This window comes from Macrobrachium rosenbergii, chromosome 44, assembly GCF_040412425.1.
Source record: "Macrobrachium rosenbergii isolate ZJJX-2024 chromosome 44, ASM4041242v1, whole genome shotgun sequence".
NCBI lineage: Eukaryota > Metazoa > Arthropoda > Malacostraca > Decapoda > Palaemonidae > Macrobrachium > Macrobrachium rosenbergii.
Window position 1 is genome coordinate 34,030,570 of NC_089784.1, and position 19,434 is coordinate 34,050,003.

Here is a 19,434-nt window from a genome sequence, read left to right on the forward strand (position 1 = left end):
ATAACACGCCAAAGTAGCACCGAATCTTCTTATCCCGGATGTAGTAGTTTCCCCTTTACGTAATCACTGTTCACATACAGTTTTTGCCCGCAAAGAACCCTCAGGCCGCCGACCGAACGATTTTGAAACTTGGTCTAACCCACTGAAAAGTAATTAGCCGACAATAAAAGGTTCGGGTGACTGAACTAAAATAAACGGGAGTATGACTTGGCGATTCCGCAGTCCACAAAACTGTCAAGGTTCTCCTGTCCCGTGACGGGATGAATTCTGAAAACCAGGGAAATTCATTTCAGGCGGTTTCAGCACAAAAACGGGAGTTTCTTTTTTTTTTTTTTAATTTGCGGAGGAAAAGACGCGAGAAAGTTCCTGGACAAGAATTCTAAACGTGAAGGAATGTCAACAAGGATGGAATTGGTATATAAAATTCAGGCCAAAGGTTAAGCGCTGGGACCTATGAGGCCATTCGGCTCTGAAAATGATGTCGACATATTGTTAGGAGAGGCTGGAAAGTAATACGGAAGAAAGAAAATTTGAACGGAGGTACAGTAACAGGAATGAAAGGGGTTGCAGCTAGGAGTCGAAGGGACGCTGCAGAGAACCTTATGTGATGCCTACAGTGCACCTCAATAGGTACACTGACAGAAACCCGGCCCCCGCCCCCAACCCAAAGGGAAATAGGAGAGATTAAACCAAATCAGAAAAAGATGTTATAAAAGTTATTAACATTAGACCAAGAATGTCATGAAAAAATAACATTAAAAACTGAACTGAACTTGAAACCAGGCAGCGTGTTAATGGCTTTCTGACTATTATTATTATTATTATTATTATTATTATTATTATTATTATTATTATTATTATTATTATTCAGAAGATGAGCCCTATTCATATGGAACAAGCCCACCAAAGGGCCCATTGACTTGAAATTCAAGTTTCCAAAGAATATTAAGGTGCTCATTAGGAAGAAGTAAGAGGAGGTAAAGGGAAATACAGAAAGAAGAGATCCCACTCACTTATTAAAAAAGTAAAAAACATATTAATAAATTAACAAATAGATAAAAATGCATTGCAATGAAAGGAGAACAGTATTAGGGTACCAACATTTATATCTTCCAGTCTATTCAGAATAAGAAAACAGCTCAACAAACTCGTGGCTTCTTGCTGATCATTGGTGAAATCAAACTGACTACAAGGAAAAAACAAGTTTTCTGTACAGCGCATAATCAAGGCCACCGAAAATAGATCTCTCTTTAGGTGGTCTTGATATAATGCTGTATGAGTCGCGCCCCACGAAACTTTCAGCCGGCCGTGGTGGCCTGTGTTGTTGCGTTGCCAGAAGCATGATTATGGCTAAAAAACCTTAAATAAAATAAAGAACTACTAAGTCTAAAGTTAAAGTATATCTTAGTTTAACCAGACCACTGAGCTGGTTAACAGCTCTCCTAGGGCTGGCCCGAAGAATTAGACTTATTTTTACGTGGCTAAGAACCAACTGGTTACCTAGCAACGGGACCTACAGCTTATTGTGGAATCCGAACCACATTATGACGAGAAATGAATTTCTATCACCAGAAATAAATTTGAGGATGGATGATCAACGTACCAATATGCAGGCCCCTAGCCTCAGTAGTTTTTAAGATCTATGGGCGGACAGAAAAAACTGCGGACGGACAGACAAAGCCGGCGCAATAGTTTTCTTTAAAAAAAAAAAATAACTTTTGAAATCTTGGAAAATGTCAACTAAACATAAATGTAGAAATTACGTTACAAATTTACCATCCACATAAAAAAAAATTTCATTGTTAAACGTCATCAACTCGTAAAAGAGAATACAGTGACGAGGGAATTCTTCTCTCAAAAATTGATAAGTAACTTCGCAAGTAAGTTTTCCCGCCGGTCATCCGGATTTCTCTCAACAGATTTGGAAATGATGCTAGAAATAAGGGGAAATGGACTTCATGCAAAAAAGAAAAAAAGAGAGAGAGATATGGCTTGATTGTATATTATTTGGCATCAATTACTAGATGTTATGTGTGGGAGAGAGAGAGAGAGAGAGAGAGAGAGAGAGAGAGAGAGAGAGAGAGAGAGAGAGAGAGAGAGAGAGAGAGAGAGCCACGGAGCAGTTTTTGTTACCCTTTTCCAGTGGTACTCTTTGAAACTTCATTTTTTTCTCAAAGCACAATAATAAAAACAATGAATGGAAGCCAGAAATAAGTGGAAATGAAAGTCACTATGGATGGTGGAGAAAATTAATTCGTAAGTACACTTGGAGCATATACATAAATATATATATATATATATATATATATATATATATATATATATATATATATATATGTATATGTATATGTATATGTGTGTATATATATATATATATATATATATATATATATATTTATAGTATATATATATATATATATATATATATATATATATATATATATATATATATATACATACATACATTCATATAGAAATATATATATATATATATATATATATATATATATTTATAAATGTATGTGTAAATATTATACATATAGATGTGTGTGTGTGTGTGTGTGTGTGTGTGTGTGTGTGTGTGTGTGTGTGTGTGTGTGTGTGTGTGTGTGTGTGAAGGTGTTGCGTCAACTCTCACCTGACTAAAAGGATATTGGAGCAACTCAAACCGGTCTTGAAAATCAGAAGAAAAAAATCAAAATATGAAATCTCACCGCACACTTACATCCCGGAAATAAAAAGAGGGCAATAACATACACTGGGGTGTGTGTGTGTGTGTGTGTGTGTGTGTGTGTGTGTGTGTGTGTGTGTGTGTGTGTGTGTGTGTGTGTGTGGGGCGGGGTATAGGTGAGAGGTTGGTTAAACAGTATTTAGAAGAAGATTGAAAAGTGCAAGAGCAAATTAACAGAATCCCTTAACTGCAGATTATTAACAAAAGTATGAATGCGTACAGTAACTGCAGTAATTTAACTTAAACAGGCATAAGGTAAGTGCGTCTTAATGACTGGGGTGGGTGTTTTCATAAATGTGAACAGTGGTAGTTTTCAAAGAATTATTTATTGGTGAGGTTGACTCACGCAAAGTGGTTGAATGATGTAGGAATATATATATATATATATATATATATATATATATATATATATATATATATATATATATATATATATATATATATATATATTATACACACACGTATACACGAGTCCGTGTACAGTATAATAAGCGCATGTGTTTCTATGTCTGGATCATAATCACCTCAAAAAGGACCTCAATTCCAATTTGCAAGCATGTACTAATAACTTCCATTATTTTAAATTATTATTATTATTATTATTATTCAGAATGTTAAAGGAGAATAAAAATGAGTCTTTGTTACCTAGTTAATGCTGACTCAGTATAACTGAAATATTAGATAGAACAAATATAATCACGTCACTGACTAACCCTTACAATTCCACAAAGATAATTGTCTCAATGACGAAATTATATAAAGGAAATACTACGAGAATGAACAATGTACTAAAAAAAGAAAAAAAGAATGAACAATGTTTTATGAAACAAAGTTTTCTTTAAAAAGGAATTGCATTAAAGAAAACGGACAATGCTACTATTTTAGGGCATACTCTAACGAAGTAGACTATGCCACGACATTATCTTATAACACGACCATATAACTTTATTTCTCTCACTTTAGTATGCCACTAATTCTATCATTCTTTATTCTCATTACTGTTCTTATCTCTAATATACGACTAAAATAAGAAAGTTTTACGTAGCGCAGTTGTGGAATCCTCAGTTTTCTGAATATTTATGCCAGGCGCAAATTCATTCCTGCTATCTGCTGACGTCTCCTGATTACAGGTGTCTGTTTTATCTTCTATTCCCTCATATTTATATATTTATCACCTTTTCCTATAACTTGTGTCTCTCTTTGCAGGCCGATTCCCCTTTGGAACTATCTTGATTTCCCAGTCTGTTGACTAAAATCCTAAGAGGGTTCATAGTCTGTCCATAAGGATTTTCAGATGAAGATTTAAAAAAAAAAAAAAAAAAAAAGGAAGGAAAGAATGAAAGTTCGATCTTAATTCTTTTAACTTCTGCATTCCAATGAACATTACCAGATCAAAGAGGTCCGCTGGTACCGCCCAACACTAACGGGAAACTGACATATGAAGGACCACTACGCCCTAACCTGTATGTGTGTTACTTAATGCATATCATGGGAAATTCTTAAATGCTTTTTATTAATATATTATAATTATTTCTTAACCTCCTTGCTTGCAACCGTATCATATGTATTTTCTATGAACATCAAACCCAAATGTAGGCTTGTGTTCCTAGGTGCAAAAACTGCATTTACCGTCTCTCCGCCAACGAATGAAACCAGTCTATCAAGAACTGTCCCGTTTTAAGAGATAAATAAATATAAAATACAAATTTAAAACATTCACGGAGGGAAGGCAGCTGCTTGTAATTTGGTAATTGACAGAATCCATGAGTAAATGAAATGTTTTCCAGATAATTCAGTCCATTAAAGATATCTGAGGCAGGTGAACTGCCACCAATCTTGACAATTTTAACATTTTTCTCAGATAATTAAGACATCTTAGCAAGGGTAGTCCCAGTTACTATAAAGTTAAAAAAAAAAAAAAGGAAACTAAATAAAAAAAAAGGCTAGAAAACATCACTACAGATGCTTGGGAGAGATGCCTGGAAAAAAATATAATTATATTTACCTTGGGTAAGTCTCATCCACAAAGCAAAATGTCCTGTTCGTGTGAAGAGCGCAGTCTGGCGTGTGGTCTCTGAAGAACCCAGGGTGAGGCTCTGAACTACGGCGCCCGTGTGCCCCAATGTTCAGCTTTTCTGTAGCATTTTTGTTACTGAAAGTAAGGTTTATTTTAGGTTAGGTGTGGTCTTTCAAATTACTGGATGGGAAACAGTGCATATACATGTAATACATACACACGCAAACACACATGGATGTAATATATATATATATATATAATTTATTTATTTATATAGTATACGCTTTAAAACACTTGTACAAAGCTTACTCTAGACATTTTTTTGTTTTAACCAACTTAGAACGTACAAAGTAAAAATAAAAAACATTAAATACTTCAGGAAATTTTTATAAAGCCCTACCTTCGACTTTTCTTCTTTTTGACCACTTTAGTGCGTAACAAGTTCTTCCGCTTGATGGGAAAGTTGCGTTTTTTCGGGAAACCGTCATTATCCTTCATTTCTTTGTCCACTGGGGATACTGTCTTTTGACTTAGCTCCTTCGGTGCCTTCTGCAGGACAGGTATCCCAATCTGTGACTCGGTGTACGACTCAAATTTTTTCCTTTTTTCGTTAGCTGATTCCTGCCGCGGGAGAAAAGACACTGAGCTTGCTTGCTAAATGCACAACAAAGACACCGAGTTCACTTTCTAAATGCAGAAAAAAGACATTGAGCTTGCTTTCTAAATGCAGAACAAAAAAGTTATCATTCTCGTTTGCTTTACAAAAAGAGAATTAAAATTCGTTTTTATTAAGAGGTCAAAGCATCTCAGCAAAGAAAAGATGAACGAAGGAAGAAGAAACTTATCAATAAAAAAAATCAAGGAAACAAAGAGTTCAATAGAAAATATGAATAAATTAACGATAGTGATGGAATATAAAATTTAGGCCAAAGGCAAAGTGCTGGGACCTAAGATGAGGTCATTCAGCGCTGAAAGGGAAATTGAGAGTGAAAAGGATGCAGTCTGGGATGCTGTTTAGCCTGTATTGTAGTTTCTCAGAGAAGAATGGAATATAGAATTTAGGCCAAAGGCCAAGCGCTGAGACCTATGAGGTAATTCAAGGCTGAAACGGAAACTGACAGTAAAAGGTCTGAACGGCGTAACAGGAAGAAAACCTCGCAGCTGCACATTGAAACAATTGTTAGAGACGGTAGGAAGTAAGACGGCAGAAAGAGAATATGAGCGGAGGTACAGTAAAAGGCACGAAAGAGGTTGCGGCTAGGGGCCGAAGGCACGCTGCAGAGACCCTTACGTAATGCCTACAGTGCTCCACGTGAGGTGCAATGACGGCGCTACCCTCCTACGGGGATTTAATCCTTGATGTTTCGAGTAGAGCTTTCTGCCAAACTCTAAAAGGCGAATGAAGACGGGGATGTATATATATATATATATATATATATATATATATATATATATATATATATATATATATATATATATATATATATATATATATATATATATATATATATATATATGTACCACTGGCTTCATTCACCTAGAAAGAGCTACCGAAACGTCAAAGAATAAATGAGCTTTGGACAGTTTCTGAATAGATTACCTGTTGCTACAAAGAAAATCATTCGAGAGCTCGAGAAACTAAAATACAAACTTAAAAGTATCCAGATGGTCATACTGTTCAATGCACCTTGCTGGAGAGTGGGTCTTCTTCCGAAATAATAATAATAATAATAATAATAATAATAATAATAATAATAATAATAACAGGGGCGTGAGTGGAGGTATATATAGGGGGCCAGTGTTGCGGTCGAGAGCAGCGCTGAATTCTCATAGGTCGCTATGGGATTATCACGGTCAAGTGGGGTGTGTGCCCGTTGTATGAGTGGAGAAAAGAATGTATGTATGTATGCATGTATAATGTATGTATGCATACACGTATGTATGTATGTATGTATGTATGCATGCATAAATTGAAATTGGGATGTAAAAATCAGGCCAAAGATGAAGTGTTGGGGCCTATGATGAGTTCATTCTGCGTTGCAACAGAAAATGAGAGAAAAAAGGATTGAAAAGTGAAAAAGGAGGAAAACCTTTTGCATTTCCACTATGAAACAATTGTTAGAAGTGGATGGATAACAAGAAGGAAGGATGATAATATGATCGGAGTCATAGTAAAAGGAATGAAAGGGGCTGCAGCTAGGGGCTGAACGGACACTGCAGTGAACTTCAAGTAACGCCTACAATGCATCACTTGGGGCGCGCTGGCGGCAATAACCCCGCCCCCCACCCCCACAACCCCGCACCCTACGGAGCGGTAAATTTCCATGACACCTGAAAAAGGTGCTGGCGCCGTGCCGCTAACTTTCCAGGAAAATATTCGTTGATAAGGAAAGGGGGAATCCCCTTTTCTTACGTAGTATGCTTAAGGAAGAAAAACACTGTAGTAATAGTGTCCATTTTTCATAGAGCTTCACGCTTAGAATCTTCTAAAATATTATAACCATTTCCTGTGTCTTCCTCATTTCCTGTCTATGTTTTTTAACGTCTTATTGCAGCCATTAGTCTTCCCAGGAAGATTTGTTACCAATTACCCAGCCAATCCAACAAGTTCCCATTACAATATTCTTAATATATCGTTCACGAAAATAAAATAATTTCTAAATTTCCCAAGCAACGCCCGAGGGAATCAGACGTACTCTCTCCCCCATCGTATAATTGGAACGCTACCCACTTGACCACGTTGGGGAAAGGGAAGCAAGGAAAGATATTCATATTCATATATATATATATATATATATATATATATATATATATATATATATATATATATATATATATATTCAATGGAAAAGACTCTCCCTACTTGTAGCCAAATCAAGATGACCGTAATTTATGTAGGAAATGTTTTTTTTTTTTTCTGTAGGTACTGTTTTTTGTAGGAAATGATTTTCTCTGTAGGAGGTTTTTCCTGTAGGAAATGGCTTTTTTTCCTGTAAACGTTTTTTTACGAGTTTGTTGCCTTAGTTTTACGTTTTCCTGAAACACCGGGTTTTTCCTGTAGTATCCATAGCGTGTAACTTCAAAAACATTTCAAGATATTTAATTATGACGACTTATACCTGAATTGAATTGAATTGAACACACAATTTAAGACAAAGGCCTAGCACTGGGACCTATGAAGTCATTCAGCGCTGAAACGGAAATTGAGAATAAAAAGGTTTGAAAGGCGTAACAGGAGGGAAACCTTTTGTAGTTGCACTGTGCAATAATCGTTAGGAGAGGGTGGAGGAAGGTAACATGAAAGAATAAGAATATGAACGGAGGTACAGTGAAAGGAATGAAGGGGGGCTTCCAGCTCGGGGCCTAAGGACTCTGCAAAGAACTTTAAGTAATGCCAACAGTGCACCGACAGAGGTGCACTAACGGCACTACCACACCCTAAGAGATAAAATTCCTTCTAATTCCCTCTGATCCCTCTCACCTGATGTGACTTCGAGGAATAACTAGAGTTCCCCAAGACGAGAGTTCCACGGTTCCTCGGTCGATGTGGGCGGTTGGTGGAACTTTTGTGGGAGTGCCTGGATCCTGGAGAGTCTGAAATGCAACGTTAAAAAGATTCTTAACGCTTTGGGTGAAGGCAATTGAGAGAAATACAGAACAAGTAAAAAATTTTTCTGTACAGCCGCTACAGAGTATAATCAAGGCCACCGAAAATAGATCTATCTTTCGGTGGTCTCGGTACAATACTGTGAACCGTTGCCCATGAAACTTTAACCACGCCCCGGTGGTGGCCTGTCTATATCGTTGCCAGAAGCATGATTATGGCCAACTTTAACCTTAAATAAAATAAAAACTACTGAGGATAGAGGCCTGCAATTTGGTATGTTTGATGATTGGAGGGTGGATGATGAACATATCAATTTGCAGCCCTCTAGCCTCAGTAGTTTTTAAGACCTGACGGCAAGCAGAAAAAGTGCGGACAGAAAAAATTGCGGACAGAAAAAAGTTGGGGCAGAAAAACTGCGGAGAGAAAAAACTGCGGAGAGAAAAAACTGCGCACAGAATAAAGTGCGGACGGACAGACAAAGCCGGCACAATAGTTTTCTTTTACAGAAAACTAAAAATGAAGAGAAACGCACAATGGCGATGAGACAGGAAAGCTAATGAATCCGTGCTGTTCATTTGCTCAAAAGGATCTCAAATGAAGCCTTAGCTATTTTAGATTAATTTTTCACAGCACATGCACCTTTTTAACCTTGCCAGCGATAATCAGGGTTGTCTATCTAACAAGTACGTAACTCGCTGCTAAGATCAACAAGGTGCAACGGGTACATATATGTATGTATATTATGCTTATATGTCACTTAGCTGAATATGTATGTGTATGTATGCGTGTATATATACATATATATATGTATATATCAATATATATACATCACACACACGCACGCACACACACATATATACATACTGTATATATATAATATATATATTCAGCTAGGTGACATATAAGCATATACAGGAGCTAAAGATGTTTAAAATGGCTCCTCATATTTACCGAATGTTTTGGTTATGTCAAAATTCCATTCAGATATCTTAGTCATAAAAACATGTATCGACTTTGCAAGCAGAAAATAAAATTAGAATGTTTTACACTTTGGTAGTTAAAAGTTTGAACTGGATTGAAATGAATATAGAATTTTGGCTAAAGGCGAAACACTGGGACCTATGAGGTCATTCATGGCTGAAACGGAAATTGACAGTAAAAGGTTTGAAAGGTGTAACAGGAGGGGAAACCTCGCAGCTGCACTATGAATCAATTGTTAGGAGACGGTGGAAAGTCAGATGGAATAAACAGAATATGAAAGGAGGAGGTAAAAGGAAAAGGAACCAAGGGAAAAAGGAACGCCGTAAAGATTTGTCCTACAGAAATTTCCTGTTTAATTTTTTAGTTATTTATTTCTCAAATATACAAGTATTTTGTTTCTCAAACATACAGGTAAAATAATAAATTCATTACTACCAAGTAATGTCATTTTTAATATAATAACTCTGAGAAGTCAGTACGCTGAAAAATTGCAAAATCTTCCACTGTCTTGAGGTTATTCTGCCCCTCTACAGTAGTGGTTCTCAACCAGGGGGGAACCCCACGCCCCCCGGGGGAATTTCAGAGTTTCAGGGGAAGAATTGTGACCACGGATTTGCAGGCCCAAACTGGCTCTAGGACCACATAAAAACCGCAGTGTGCACCGGTCAGCACTACTGAGAGGTCACGCTGGGCAGATAATTTTGGAAAAGGGTGGGGATGACATTCGGACATATGGTGAACGGGTGCATGGTCAACAAAAAAGGTTGAGAACCACTGCTCAGGGACTAAATGGCCCATTGGTCCTAAACGCTTTTAGGGGCAATCTTCCTCAATTACAAGAGCATCATTAAAAAAAAAAAAAAAAATTATATATATATATATATATATTAAAACAAATAAAAAATATATATATATATATATATATATATATATATATATATATATATTTTACAGACCTCAGTCCCAAATTTTTGGGGCAAATCTTCCTAAAATTTTAGGAGTGAAAACGTTAACAAAAAAAAAGGTTTTTTTCATGCTTGCTAAATTCGTCGACCCAGGGAGAAGAATCAGAGGTGAGCCCAAAGCTGTATACTGCTTTTTAGTTTTCTATAAAAGAAAACTATTGTGCCTGCTTTGTCTGTCCGTCCGCACTTTATTCTGTCCGCACTTTTTCTGTCCGCCCTCAAATCTTAAAAATTACTGAGGCTAAAGGGCTCCAAATTGGTATGATGACCATCCACCTTTCAATCATCAAACATACCAAATTATAGCACTCTAACCTCAGCAGTTTTTATTTGATTTAAGGTTTAAGTTAACCATAATCGTGCTTCTGGCAACGATAAAGGATATGCCACCACTGGGCCGTGGTTAAAGTTTCATGGGCGACGGCTCATACAGCATTACACCGAGACCACCGAAAGATAGATCTATTTTCGATGGCCTTGATTATACGCTGTAGCGGCTGTATAGAAAATTCGATTGCGTCGAAGAAACTTGGGCGCATTTTTTACTTGTTAATTCCCACCTCGCAGGTAAAGAGTTCTTCCTTTACCTGGATGAGACACTGATGATCACTCTTACTAGGAACAAAGCAAAAGAGAGGAACAACAAGAGACTTCTCAGCACGAAGATCTCATGAATTATGCAAATCAGGTGAAAAAACAAGTGTGCCTTTCCCTCTCTCTCTCTCTCTCTCTCTCTCTCTCTCTCTCTCTCTCTCTCTCTCTCTCTCTCTGTTTTCACATCAAGTTCTCTCTGTCGTTTCGTGGAAAGATCGGGTGGGGGCGGGGGAATGGGTTGGTCTTACCAGAATTTAGGTATTATAGTATTTTTTATAAGTTTTATATTTTGACCCATAAAACTGGATACTTCAAGTCTGAAATCAATTAATCACTTTAAAAGCCCACCGGATTTTCTCTACTTTTATGATCCAAAGCTACATCGTGCAATGAAGGTTATTGCAATGTGATCTGCAATCAAAAACTATTTATATATATATATATATATATATATATATATATATATATATATATATATATATATATATATATACACATAAATAATCAACACATTCACGTGTGGAACAGAAATAAATTTCTGACTCACATCAGGATCGAACCCAAGTCTTTCAATTGAAAGCCATTAGGTACAGTGGTACTCAGGTTCCAACCTCTTTTATGACTTGTGTGGCTTGGTCGGCAGCGGTCTCGTCTTTCAATTGAAAGACTTGGGTTGATTCTGATGTGAGTCACAAATTTACATATATATATATATATATATATATATATATATATATATATATATATATATATATATATATATATATATATATGTGTGTGTGTGTGTGTGTGTGTGTGTATCACAATTAATCTAAATAACACAACAAAGCCTTTGTCAAGATTTTTCACCAATAAGAATGGAATCAAAACATGATACCTTTTCACTGCAAGGTTCAGGTTGAATAGTCGACCAATATTTTGGTGAAATTTTATTGCGCACTCATCTACCTTACGGAAAATATGGAGTACCATACAATTGCTGTTAGTTTGGGAAAATATGTTTTGGCATGAAAAATACAAATTGTACCCTGTTGCGAATGTGCCCAGACACAGAATAGAATTTGGATTTCAGGCCAAAGGCAAAGTGCTGGGACCTATGAGGTCATTCACCGCCGAAACTGAAATTAATAGTAAAAAGGTTTGAATGGTGTAACAGGAGGAAAACATCGCAGTTGCACTGTGAATCAATTTTAGAAGAGGGTTGGAAAGAAAGATGGGAGAAAGATTATGAAAGGAGGTACAGTAAAAGGAACGAAAGGGGTTGCAGCTAGAGGCCGAAGGAACGCTGTAATGAACCTTAAGTAACGCCTGCAGAGCACCGCCTATGGGGCACTGACGGCGCTATCCCCCCACGGGAAATACACATTTTGGGTACTATGCTATTAAACTCCCTACGTTATCAGTGAATCAAAAAGACAAATTACCGAAAGAGGGTTGGTGTCAGTGTGAATTAACATTTTTCATTTCTTTATGGTAAAATTAACCAAAGATGGAGACTTTCACCGTGGTTCACCTAATATGACTGATTTCTTGTATTTCAGTTTTGAAAAAAAGTGTTATAATTTCTCTCAACTGCTGATTACACCCTGCACATTTTTACGAAGTCCGGCAGTTAAACTGTGAAAATTAAACTGCCATATAACGACCTGAGCTTTTCAACAAGTTAACTCTGTTAAAATGAATTGTCAAATCATAATTCATCATTTTATTCCAATTTTTACAGAGCGAATTGTGATGGAACAGCTAAATACTTAGGTATGTATGTAATCTAAATTCTTTGCAGGATGGTCTGCCTAAGTTTAAAATTGATGCATAACTGATGTCAGAAGTTCAATATCAAACTGTCAAGATTATGATAAACTACAAATTCTAGGAGGTGATTATATTTCACAGTAAGTTTCGAGACATCACGTCCCCTCGTTGATGCTAAAGTTACTGAAACTGTCTAACAAAGTTACATAAAAAAAGAAACTTAGTTTACATAAAATGTATACAAACAAAAGCACCAAGGTTAGAATAATTATCAAAAGTAGGAAAGAAATATTGAGAAACATGATACAATGAAGCTGTGGTAAAAGATTGTGACAAAAAAAGATTAATTAAGGGGGCTTAGGCTACACCCAGAACAGGTGTGGGCCTACGTGCAAGATAGAAGTATAAGGACTGATATATTTTAGATGCATCAAGGTGCTTTTGATGACATTATTATGTCATAAGAAGAACATATCGCAGAAATCACAATATTGTTATAGTGATGATTTTACTGACTGATTTATGACTACTAAAACTGGCGTCACAATACCCAGGTTATTGACACCGTATTAAAGTTAAATAGGAAAATAAAAGGATAAATAAATTTAAAAAGGGTTTCATACAGGAAAAATTTAAAAATAATCAATACTGAAACGAAGAACATCTCAATACTATCCTTCCTACACAAGCAAAGTTTCAGAATTAGGAAAAAAAAGCACTATACAAGGAACTGTATACCAATCTTACCTCCATATTTAACTGCCCCTCTATACGTGACTGAGGTGTCTTTCACATCATCTTTCAACTCTCCTTCACCTCGGTACCACCACTGGCTAATATCTCCTAGAGAGAAATAACTATGGGTAACCGAGGGTGTAAGTGAAGTGTTGGATTTGTCGGATAAGCGAGGGAATGGACCGTAACCGTACCCATCTCGGCCGTACAGATACGGTGTTTGCGGATACTGCAATACCTCTGCTGGTGGACTCTGGGAGGCAACTGCCGCTGTCGCCGATAGATGTCTCTGGGATGGGGTTGAGATCACCTCTGAATCTTTAGTGGACATTTCCGTGACATCTCCTTCATAAGCTGGGCCAAACTCCCTGAAATAGGGGTCAGAGTAGGACGACCATATGCTGCTGGATTGGCGAACGTAGGGCCAATCACGGGGCGCGGTGGAAATCCACCATGGAGTAGGAGGCGAAGTCTCCAGCCTGGCTTTCGAAATAGCTGAACAAATGACCACTGAAGTTAACAAATTTAGCAACTGGGAAGCATCTGCTAAACTCAGGCAAAATTTTAACATGTCTATCAAGTTCATCTTTATTCAACTTTACTAGACATTCGTTAATGTGTTTATATACTCATCTTTCACACCTGCCAGAATATAAGAAATGAAGCATCACAAAGCACCCAAAATTCTCTTTGTAAATAAATGATTAGTGTGGGACCTTACTCAGTATACTACACGTTCTTAGGAGAGCCTTACACACAAATCTAATTTAAAGTTATAATCAACGATGAAACAGTTTCTCAATCAGATAAGACTGGACATTTATCATCTGGAAGACATTTTAACTATTTCAGCATCAATGGAAATCAGATAATGGAGCAAAGTTAAAGCACTTTCGTCTGTAAATTTGCAATGAAATCGTAATATAATTTAACATACGACTAGTAGAAGATGATTTTAAGTTATTGGCAGAGTAATTTGAAAATTCATTAGAATCCAGCTATTCAAATTTAATAATAACGATGCTGGTAATCAATAACTGTATAATTAAAGTGGCCAAGAGCTGTATTGAAAAATCGTCGGCCACATAAGGAATATAAAGTACAATACACTTCGATACAAATGTTTCACTTTTCCTAAGCACAGACTGTCTTAATCAGATTGAATTATCACTATTTACTAAACAGTCAACTGTTAATGAATGCACATGAAATTAAACAGACTGCAATAAACTCTCATCTTTCTATTTTACTTTTCATTGTTTTTCATATTCATATTTCCTACTAAAGACTTATTACTTCGCTACTTATAAAGCACATCTTATGTGGACATGTATCTCAACACTGATTCTTTTACGTGTGGAAAATTACTGAAGCCCAAACAGAGATCCTTTACAGCCTGACCAAACAATTAAGAAAGCACTTCTGACCCGACAGTAAAATATTACTGAAATGTCATCAAATTATCGAAATATACAACAGTTCCCTTAGAAAACGATACAACGAAAATAACTATAATCACCCAATTTATAAAATACGACTTAAATATTACAAAACCTAAGTGAAAAAATTAGAAAAAAAACCCTGGCTGTACTATACGAGTGTAATGACTGATTAAAAAATCTGGCGTTTTTTTTTCAATGAACCGATCAGTCAACAACTACCACTTCCAGTTGACACTCAAAATTCCTGCCAAGCACAGACAACAACACTCCTCCTGCTACAGACAGGTATTACTCAAGAGATGCCTGTGTGTGCGTTCTCAAGTCCAAGGGAGCAACTGACACTGCAGATCTGTACAGCAGACACTTCCCACCTCACCTATTCCATGACTGGAGTCTCCTAACTCTTTTGCACGGCAGAATTAGAGGAGGAGGAGGAGGAAGGGGGGGAGGAGGAGGAGGGAGGAAGTTGGAGGAGGAGAAGGGGAGGGAGGAGGAGGAGGAGAGGAGGAGGAGGAGGAGGAGCTGGAGGAGGAGGTTCAACTCAACTGGACCCCTACAATAGTGGAGAGGAGGAGGAGGAGGAGGAGGAGGAGGAGGAGGAGAGGAGGAGGAGGAGGAGGAGGAGGAGGAGGAGGAGGAGAAGGATGGGTTCAACCGAACTGGACCCCCTACAATAGTTTAATTTCAGGCTTAAGCATCTCTTCCCCGATGTGTACCAAAATCCTTTGCGTTTATAACTTTCACATAAATGTTCTATCACCTTCCTAAACATGCAAAGAATCATCATTATCACATTATCAATAATTATCGAATTATCAATAATTATCAAATTATCAGACAAAGAAAAACCTGTAAATTGGGGAAGGGCAAACATTTCCACGGATTTGACGGGGAGACACGCAAACCAAGCATAGCCTACGCCTCCTTCACCTGTGACCAAAAGCTTCGTGACCTTTGACCTCCTCCGGCTGGTGAGCCACGCCCCTTCCCTCCCCCAACACACAATGCCTGTCGTGACACCATGCGGCCTCCCTGCACTTGATAGTGGTGGCCTGATGAGAGTAATTGTGAAACATGAGTAACTTGACATAGTATTTGGTGATTGTGTTTAAGGTAACTATGACAGTGGCAAATCTTTGACATGTAACTGATTTTTAGGCATTCACTCCGTAGGCCTATTAGCAATTTAATTTATTCGTTGACAAACGAGCGGGAAACCAATGTTCAATTACATACACACACATACATACATACATTCATGTAGGCTATATATTATTTACATACATATATATATATACATATATATGTATATATATACATATATATTCATCACGTTCCATATTTTCGTGATTCAGTTATACATACATATATATATGTATATATATGTATTTATATACATATATATATATACATATATGTATATATATATATATATATATATATATATGTATATATATATATATTCATATGTATATATATACTAGCTGGCCAACCCGGCGCTGCATGGGAAAACTGAATGAAAACCGATAAACTCTCTCTCTCTCTGCAACTTTCCCTCACTCTTTCCCTCTTTCTCCTCCCTAACATCCCCTCTACTCTCTCTCTCCAACTCTCCCTCACTTTTTCCCTTTCTCCTTCCTAGCAGCCTCTCTACTCTCTCTCTTTTCATACTCTCCCTCACTCTTTCCCTCTTTCTCCTCCCTAGCGGCCCCTGTACCCTCTCTCTCACTTCCTCTAACTCTCTCCATTTTCTGTTAAGATAGTTGCTTCAGTTATGATGCCCAACATTTTTGACATTTTATATTTCATCCCTTTTCACCCACCATTCTATCAGGGCTGAACTTGGACTTAAAAGGCGTCGGGAGTGTCACTATTCATCTCAGCGACCTCGAAAACTATGGATTAGATACTAATACCTGTCGTTTTCGGTTATTTTTACAGGCCATCCCCTTCCCACCCCCAGCCCCTTTGGTGCCCTTTGGCGCTAGTGATGTCTTACCCCAAAGTATTCTTTTCCAGATAGTGAGTCATTTGTATACCAAGTTCGGTTGAAATTGCTCAATGCATTTCAGAGTTAAGCTGGAACACACACACACATACATGCATTACATCGATTTATATATAAATATATATATATATATATATATATATATATATATATATATATATATATATATATATATATATATATATATAATATATATTATATATACATATATATATATATATATATATGTGTATATATATATATATATATATATATATATATATATATATATGTATATATATATATATATATATACATATGTATGTAATCAGTTACCGAACACTCGTTCCAACGTCGCATAATTTCACCTAAGTGATATTTTCGCTTCTCTGTAACGACACTCCTTTTATACCAATGGAATTATCATCATCTATAACTTGATTCATTGCTTACTTCCTTCTCTATCTGTGACATAACGAATCTTTTTATGAAAAACTGCAGTTTTTATATAAAATGGGTAGAGAGATGAAATGAAAGGGTTTAACAATAACTATGGAATCTCTCACAAGACTCTTGTTATATATGCAAATCCACTTTTTCTACGTCGTAACATTTTCACTTTCTCCAATTTAGAATTGCCTTTCTATCTGGCAATTTCTATTGTATGGAAAGTAGGGAAATGAAATATCAGAATAATAGACCAATCCATTCTCGCCCTATGGGGAATGAAGAGGATATCCCCACTGTAGGGAGGAATGACTCATTTTGGCCAATTTCACCGAGACAAACAAAAAGAAAGTTTCAGAAGTTTCAACACCAGAGGAGAAATAAACATCGTGAGAAAGCCTGTTTGAGGAAAAATAATGGAGAGATAAATCCTCATACTTTTATTCCTCCTTTGTTCTAAGGTTTATCTATCTGGTGAGCACATATTCATTGTTCATTTGACAATGAATGGGCTTGTATAGTTAAATGATGATACAAGCACCTCCTCTCCTATTGCAAGAGCTATCATGTTGATAAGTGTTCCTCATTTTCGTGGACATTCAGCTCTATTGCAAGAGGTATTGTGTTGATAGTGTTCCTGAGTTCCGCAGACATTCAACTCATGGGCTGGCTGACGTACGTAGAACACGAACAACTGCTGTTCTCTCTCTGTTGTTCTGCCTTCTTTGTTCTCTCTCTCTCTCTGTGTGTGTGTGTGTGTGTCTCAAACCACCATTTCGCGCAGATGTATAGGATGGAGAACAAAAAAATGACGCAGATCTCCTTAGTCAGAAAAAAAGAAAGGCGTTGGAATCAGGTCACGATTCAATCGGGTTGGGCAAAACGACCTGATGGGCTGTCACAATGGGGTTTCAGATGGGTTCTAAATCTCTTGATGAGGTGTCTAAAGAAATTCAGAATTTAGACATTTAAGATAGATTTTCGCCTTTCAAGACGGCTGTAGTATTGTTCTTCTTTCGTTTTCGCCTTTCAAGACTGCTGTAGCATTGTTCTTTCGTTTTCGCCTTTCAAGACTGCTGTAGTATTGTTCTTCTTTCGACCTTTTGTAAGGTAACCTTCTAAGGCAGTGGTTCTTAACCAGGGGTTCTGGGTGCGAAGCCGGTTCCTAAAGGGTGCGAGGATACCTATGAATAATAAAGCAAAATATATTTTTATATACGCATGTTATTTTTTTCAGCAAAAAATAAAAGTAAAGTAAAATATATAATAATAATAATAATAATAATAATAATTATTATTATTATTATTATTATTATCATTATTATTATTATTATTATTATTATTATTATTCAGCAATTCAGGTGGTGCGAGAACTGACTGCTGATTTGAAAGGTGCGAAGCCGGTTTCTAAAGGGTGCAAGGATGCCTGTGAATAATTAAAGCAAAATATATTTTTATAGGCCTATACGCATGTTATTTTTTTCAGAAAAAATAAAAGTAAAAGTAAACATATATAATATATAATAATAATAATAATAATAATAATAATAATAATTATTATTATTATTATTATTATTATTATTATTATTATTATTATTATTATTATTATTATTATTATTATTATTATTATTATTATTATTCAGCAATTCAGGTGGTGCGAGAACTGACTGCTGATCTGAAAGGGGTGCATACACTGAAAAAGGTTAAGGAACCACTGTTCTGAGGAAACTAAGGAGATAAGTCGCTGTCAGCTGAAAAAGAACAAAATCTCTACCAAAGAACATCAACAAAACTTAGCTCCATAGATTCAATTTTAGGTTAAAAGTCCTTACCACTACTTAAAGAGTTTAATGAAGCCTCGAGGGCTAATCAACAGTACTTTTACCAAGAACTCAAGACCCTAAATTATCAGAACTTTGGTGACCTACAAAAAAAAAAAAATTACAAGAACACTGACTCTCTAGTTACCTTCATATTTTCACCTTGACCTCATGTACCTCGCCCTTCTCCATAGATTTCAGATAAAGGACGCCCCCTTTTTCCCCATCTCCTAAAATCTACCCACGCCCTCCCGCTCACTCAGCAGGTGTAAGATCACTGACAGGTGGTGATGCTAGGCTTGTTCAAGACGGTCACGTGACACCACGGCGAAAATGGTTCCCACGAATTTTTTTTT

At 36.6% G+C, this 19,434-nt stretch overlaps 1 protein-coding gene across 5 annotated transcripts in view; it reads right to left on the bottom strand.

Moving 5' to 3' along the window:
- Nucleotides 1-19,434, bottom strand: part of LOC136829503 (uncharacterized) — a 100,791-nt gene that overhangs the window by 73,160 nt on the left and 8,197 nt on the right. For 3 of the 5 annotated variants that reach the window (XM_067088287.1, XM_067088286.1, XM_067088289.1), the window contains exons 2-5: nt 13,395-14,024; nt 8,230-8,342; nt 5,149-5,369; nt 4,737-4,883 (exon numbers count right to left, since the gene is read on the bottom strand). In XM_067088287.1, the coding sequence (XP_066944388.1) occupies nt 4,737-4,883; nt 5,149-5,369; nt 8,230-8,342; nt 13,395-13,968 (1,055 nt within the window). In that variant the 5' untranslated portion in view covers nt 13,969-14,024. The remainder of the gene's footprint in view (nt 1-4,736; nt 4,884-5,148; nt 5,370-8,229; nt 8,343-13,394; nt 14,025-19,434) is intronic. The other 2 variants (XM_067088290.1, XM_067088291.1) reach the window with 2 other exon arrangements.